Source organism: Setaria viridis, chromosome 9 (assembly GCF_005286985.2).
Source record: "Setaria viridis chromosome 9, Setaria_viridis_v4.0, whole genome shotgun sequence".
NCBI classification, from domain to species: domain Eukaryota; kingdom Viridiplantae; phylum Streptophyta; class Magnoliopsida; order Poales; family Poaceae; genus Setaria; species Setaria viridis.
Genome location: NC_048271.2, coordinates 13,560,086 through 13,566,902, shown reverse-complemented (window position 1 = coordinate 13,566,902; position 6,817 = coordinate 13,560,086). Strand labels below are relative to the sequence as shown.

Sequence of the window (6,817 nt, the reverse complement as noted above, 5' to 3'; positions counted from 1 at the left end):
TGTTGAATTGGTTTCAGTGTAACATACAACGGCGAGCTTACAGTAACCGTATGCATGCTCATAGGCGCTGCTGCTGTTTGAGATGAAAATGCTGATCATCGCTGTTTTTTCTTTTACAATCTAGCCAGCCACTGTTCGTAACAAGCAGGAACGAACAAGATTTTTGCACTACTTGTGCGAACCATTTGTACGTAGGTCCCAAGCACTGGTGGTTGCGAGGAGATCATTTGATTGGCGTGCTCAATTCTGGTCATGACTCTGATGATCGCTTGGAGACCCCAGCTTTGTCAGCATCTCTTTCAGCTCCGCCCAACGACGTTAACCAGTGGCTACACATGATCTGATCCGTATCCTATCCTTTCCTATGCATCGGGCCGCTCGCTCTTCACACTCTCACAGTAAACAAAGGCATCCTGTTTTGGTGCAGAATTTTTTTTTTTTGGTGTAGAGAAATTGCCGCTGGCGTCTTCTCTACTCATCATTCAAGTTGACGGAAACATGGAAAGAGATTGCGTGCCAGCCATGACCTCGATAGGCAGAGAGACTGAAGCTCCATTTCGGCCTAGCATTGTTTAGTTGCCCAACTTTGAAATACCAAAATTACTGTAGCAACACTGTAACGTTTCGTTTATATTTATGAATTATTGTCCAAATATTGACTAATTAGGCTCAAAAGATTCGTCTCGCAAAATACAATAAAACTGTGCAATTAGTTTTTGATTTCGTCTACATTCAGTACTCCATGCATGTACTGCAAGTTTGATGTGATGGGGAATCTTATTTTTGCATAGTGCCAAAGTTAGGATTTTGGAGTGAACTAAACATGGCCCTGGATTGGTTCGAGCAACCGTCACATCGAATGTTTAAATACTAATTAGGAGTATTAAACGTAGACTATTTACAAAATCCATTACATAAGCGGAAGCTAAACGGCGAGACGAATCTATTAAGCCTAATTAGTCCATGATTTGACAATATGTTGCTACAGTAAAGATTTGCTAATGATGGATTAATTAGGCTTAATAGGTTCATCTCGTCGTTTAGCCTCCAGTTATGTAATGGGTAGCCTATGTTTAATACTCCTAATTAGTATCTAAACATTTGATGTGACACCTGCTAAAAATAAGGAAAGGGACCAACGCACCCTCCTCCCCAGCTACACATCAGCGTAGACCAACTTGGGAAGCAGAGCAAGAAGACTTCGCCATGGGCACACAGCTCCTCCTCCTCGCCGCCCTCCTCCTCCTGCCCCTCGCCGCCCTCCTGCTCGCGAGGCAGCGCGGGGTCCGCGGGGGCAAGAGCGGCGCCCGCGTCCCGCCGGGCCCACCGGGCCTGCCGTTCCTCGGCAACCTGCTCCTGCTGAGGCGCTCCTCGTCCGACGTGGAGGCCCTGCTCCGGCGCCTCGTCGCGCGGTACGGCCCCGTTGTGTCCCTGCGCGTGGGCTCCACCCTGTCGATCTTCATCTCCGACCGCCGCGTCGCGCACGCCGCCCTGGTCGGGAGCGGCGCCGCGCTCGCCGACCGCCCCGCGTTCACGCGCGCGCTCCTGGGGGACAACGGCAACACCATCTCGCGCTCCAGCTACGGGCCCGTGTGGCGCCTCCTCCGCCGCAACCTCGTCGCCGAGACGCTGCACGCGTCGCGGGTGAAGCTGTTCGGGCCGGCCCGCGCCTGGGTGCGCCGCGTGCTCGCGGAGATGCTCGGGCGGGAGGCCGAGGAGGCCAGGGCCCAGGCGCGGGCGCCGCCCCCCGTGATGGAGACTTTCCGGTACGCCATGTTCTGCCTCCTGGTGCTCATGTGCTTCGGCGAGCGGCTGGATGAGCCGGCGGTGCGCGACATCGCCGCCGCGCAGCAGGCCTGGCTCATGTTCATGGGCCAGAACGCCACCGTGCTCGCGTTCTGGCCGGCGCTGACCAGGATCCTCTTCCGCGGCGGCCTCCAGAAGGGGCTCGATGCGCGGCGGCGCCAGAAGGAGCTCTTCGTGCCACTCATCGAGGCGCGCCGGGAGCGCAAGAAGCAGCTGGACAGCCCAGTTGGTGGCGGGGCCGCCGCGGAGGCGCCGGAGAAGGAGACGACGTTCGGGCACTCGTACGTGGACACGCTGCTCGACATCAGGCTCGCCGACGAGGGGAACCGCGCGCTGACCGACGAAGAGATGGTGAACCTCTGCTCCGAGTTCCTCACCGCCGGGACCGACACGACGTCCACGGCGCTGCAGTGGATCATGGCGGAGCTCGTCAAGAACCCGGCCATCCAGGAGAAGCTCTACGGCGAGATCAAGGCGGCGTGCGGCGGCGAGCAAGAGGAGGTTGGCGAGGAGGACACGCACAGGATGCCGTACCTCAAGGCCGTCGTCCTCGAGGGCCTACGCCGGCACCCTCCGGCGCACTTCCTGCTGGCGCACAAGGCGGCTGAGGACATCGAGGTCGGCGGGTACCTAATCCCCAAGGGTGCGACGGTGAACTTCACGGTGGCGGAGATGGGCTGGGACGAGCGGGAGTGGGACAGGCCCAGAGAGTTTGTGCCGGAGCGATTCCTGCCCGGCGGCGACGGCGAGGGCGTGGACGTGACGGGCAGCAGGGAGATCAAGATGATGCCGTTCGGCGTCGGCCGGCGGATCTGCGCCGGGCTCGGCATCGCCATGCTTCACTTGGAGTACTTCGTGGCCAACTTGGTCAGGGAATTCGAGTGGAAGGGGGTGCCCGGCGAGGAGGTGGACTTGGTCGAGACGCGCGAGTTCACCACCGTCATGAAGAAACCACTCCGCGCGCGGCTGCTGCGCAGAACCGCTGGCTGAATGCCCCAGCCATCGCCGCGTCTGAGTAGGTAGCCATCGGCAGAGTAGCTATCTGTTGGACGGACGGCCAGACGGGGAACGCCTGCGAAAACGAAGCCGATGGGATTCCTGGGCCGGGCCGAGAACTCCGGGAGTTTTGGGCTGCGTAAATTGCTTTATCTGGTGGACGCTTTTAGTGGCTCAGATGGTCTAAAGTGTTGGGCTGGGCCATTCCCATAAGGCCCCCACTGTCAGGAATGTTTTGTCAGGATGTCAGAGCTGAAATTTCATTCCTTCTACCCTTCCTCTTCATTTCACATCTTATCGGGATAGATCCCAGTACCCTACAAGAAAGTAAAAAATTGGATTCCTATTAGAATTTTTCTGTAATCCTACTAGAACTCTAATCCTACTCTCATCCTTATAACCGACTAAAGGGGTCCATAGATCGGTAGGTCAAGACCTCATACAACCATAACAGAGGACAAATCCTCAACACCAAACAACACCCAAGCGCAGGGTACAATATACAACACCCCAAACAGGACGTAAGGTATTATGCTACTCTGGCGGCCCTAACCTGTATAAATATGTATCTTGTATCTTCGCTTTTACCTTCGAGTTCCAGGTCCGACGATTCCCACCAATCAATCAACTACCTTGGGATACCCCTCGGTAGGTTGCCGAGCATAAAACACCGACACCTCTTTCTATTTTCCCTTCCTGAAAATGAGGAATCGTTGGATATAATAATCGTTGGATATAATACAGGACAGAGCAATAAAACTATAAAAGGCAATCCACGAGGAGGATACCCAAGTGGTTGATTTGTAGGTGGAGGGGATTGTAAAACCAAGAACTCGAAGGTGATCGCAAGAACACGAGGGACACGACGGTTTTAGACAGGTTCGGGCCTTCGGAGAGTAATATCCTACGTCCTGTATGTTGGTGGTTTGTATTGCTTGAGAGTCGATGTTGTTGGGTTGCCCTCGGGAGGCTCAATTGGCCGCCTTATATAGGCTGACAACCTAGGGTTACAAGTCGGGTTGAATCTAATCTACTTGGAAGTTACATGGAAGGTGATTTGAGTCAGATTACAATACGTATCCCACAATATCTGGGCTGATTTGAATCGCTCAGCCTCCTTGGCGTGTACTCCAAGTATCTTCATATCCTTAGCTCACACATTCTAGTCGGGCAGGCCCACTTGTCAGGACCGGCTAGTATCATGGTTCGGTAGGGACCCATGAGGTACCCATATCCCTCGAGTCCCTGAGTGAGGGATATGGGTACCCCATGGGTCCCCATCGACCAAGATACTGGCCGGACCTGACAAGTGGGCCCGCCTGACCAGTACGTGCGGGCCAAAGACATGATGTTACTTGGAGTACACGACAAGGCAACAAGACTGTCCAAATCTACCTGGACATCATGGGACGTGTTTTATAGTCCGACTTAGATTGCTTTCCATTTAAAGACCAAGTAGATTAGACTCAAACCGACTTGTAACTCTTGGTCGTCAGACTATATAAGGCGGGCAAAGGGCGCCCTTAAGGGTAGGAGGGATCATCAGATCAATCATGAGCAATACAATCTACCAAAGTAGAGGATGTAGGGTATTACTCTTCGAAGGCCCAAACCTGTCTAAATCCCTTGTGTCCCTTCGTGTTCTCATGATCACCTTTGGGTTCTTAGTTTCACAATCGCCCTCACCTACAAATCAACCACCTGGGTAACCCCCTGGTGGTCTATCGGGCTTATAAATCCGACAGTTAGCGCGCCAGATAGGGGTGGTTGCGAGATCCTCTTAGCAAGCTCGATGGCATCCCATCCTGGTGTTATTTTTCCCGAGAGCATGAAGGACTTCCTCACCAACCTGGTCCAGATTCAGTTCGGGACCATGCCGGCGGATTCCGTCCTGACCAGTTTTTCCGTTGACTCGGCAACTCCCGTCGGCTTGGCGACTTCTGCCAAATTGGCGTTCATCTCTAACTCGACCTCCGTCGGATCCGTTCCAGCAGGACGGATTCTTTACCCAAGGATCGTCATGCCCCTTGCCCAGCAAGTCGGCAAACTTTCCCTCTCTAAGAGGGTTCTAGATCTGGTCGTCAACGCTCGCCCACCCATGCCCTCCGACCTGATCGCGGGGCTAGATTGCATCAGCAGCACTATCGCCGAATGCATAGAGCTATCCGAGGCAGCGCTGGGTGAAATTAGGTCGGCGCAGGGTCCGTCCCACGTCCCCTTTGGTCTACGGAACTCGTCCTCCGAGTACTCCGCCAAGCTTGGCAAAGTTTTCCAGATCCAACGACGGCTTGACACAGAGTCGATGTGTAGACGAACTAGAACCTGAGGTCACCGCAGCGAAGGTTGAAATGTGGTCAGCTGAAACTATGATGGCGTCATAGTGACAGAGAGGCTGTGAAGTGCTCAAATAATAAGAAAATTCGAGCGAACGCAGAGCCATACGCGTAGAGTGAAGTCGAGTGCCAAGTCGATGGATGTGGGGCATCCAGCATGTTGAAGCGAAGGACATGGAGGGTGTCGCAAGATGCACTCCATACAGGGCTCCCGAGCATTGAAGCGATTAGTATAATCGGTCCAATGGTCAAATAAAAAAAATTGATCCCAAAAGCAGATCCTAGTGCCTGTACACAAGGATAGACGAAGCCACGAAGGCTTGCCGACCAGAAGGAGGCACCTAGCCCCCGTGGACGAGGACTGGCGGAGCCGCGAAGGCACGCCGACATAAAATAGGTGTCCTACCCCCGAGGATGAGGACTGGCGGAGCCGCGGATGCGCGCTGACCTGAAATAGGCATCCAGCCCTTGAGGATGAGGACTGACGGAGCCACGGAGGCACGCCAACCTGAAATAGGCGGCCAGCCCTCAAGGATGAGGACTGGTGGAGCCGTGCCGACCTAAAATAGGCACCCAGCCCCCAAGGACGAGGATTGGCGGAGCCGCGGAGGCACACCGACCTGAAATAGGCGCGCAGATCCGTTTTCATTTCTACCCGCCACACTCGTGTCGCCGCCGCCACAGTCCACAAAGCACATTGCTGCCGCGCCCGCGAACCCTAGGCCGTGCCGCCGTGGTTCCCAATATGCTCGCTCGCACTTCGCCGCCGCCGCCCGCGCTACCGCGACGCTGTATGCGCCTCAAGACCCACCATCGTATGCGCATCAAGACCCTTGCAGGTATTAGATCCAAATCGCAAGGCATAGAAACCAAAGAAATGGCACAGGCGCAGATACCAGATCCATCTGCAGTTTGGATGAAGTCGGTGATGACGGAGGAGCGCATCCAGGTGCTCGTCGACCAAGGCCTCCTGGGGCCCAAGGCGCTACTGGACTGGAAGCCGACCGCCGTGGAAGAGTTCCCCACAGAGGACAAGACGGAGACAATGGTCTTCACATCATTCTTCGAGCGCGGATTCGGGATCCCGTGCGGGGACTTCTTCTGGTGTCTGCTCCACTACTACAAGATTGAGCTGGTACATCTGAATCCCAACTCGATTTTGGATATTGTTGTCTTTATCCATCTGTGTGTGGCGTACTTGGAGGTATTTGTATCAATTGAAGCCTGTGTCAACCAAGGGGAAGCAGCCACGAGTGATTGGGGGTTGTGGTTTTTATCTACGGTCGATGAAAGTCCAGGAGTACTTCAACATCTAGTTGAAGGAATCTAACAAGGGCTGGGACAAGGAGTGGTTCACTGATACTCAGATACCTTCATGGAGGGCCCAGCCGACTACTAATGGGTCGGACCGACTTGATAAAGAAGGCAGAAGATAGAGTCCGGCTAGAGCTCCCCACGTGTTGTAATCCAACTAGATCTCATCTATAGTAACCGACTAGGGGTCCTGCCATGTGACCCTACCTCTGGAAGTATAAAAGGGGAGATAGGGGAACCGATCTAATCCCTCAACACAACAACCAACACCTAAGCGCAGGTGTGGCGACCAGCCCCAAATCTCATGGGTTAATCTTAATCCGAGTCCCTAATCCCCACCTCAGCTCCCCGAGTGGAAATGCTCAACC

The 6,817-nt window shown here is 54.4% G+C and overlaps 1 protein-coding gene across 1 annotated transcript; it reads left to right on the top strand.

Annotated features, from left to right (window-relative positions):
- The first annotated feature begins 954 nt into the window (after positions 1-954).
- On the top strand, positions 955-3,087 carry LOC117838982 (cytochrome P450 89A2). The gene has a single exon (XM_034719203.2). The coding sequence runs from the start codon at positions 1,207-1,209 to the stop codon at positions 2,794-2,796; it is 1,590 nt and encodes a 529-aa protein (XP_034575094.1). The 5' UTR covers positions 955-1,206; the 3' UTR covers positions 2,797-3,087.
- The last annotated feature ends 3,730 nt before the right edge of the window (positions 3,088-6,817 follow it).

Excerpts from the sequence above, each read along its gene's own strand:
- LOC117838982 (XM_034719203.2), top strand. The coding sequence starts at position 1,207 with ATGGGCACACAGCTCCTCCTCCTCGCCGCCCTCCTCCTCCTGCCCCTC.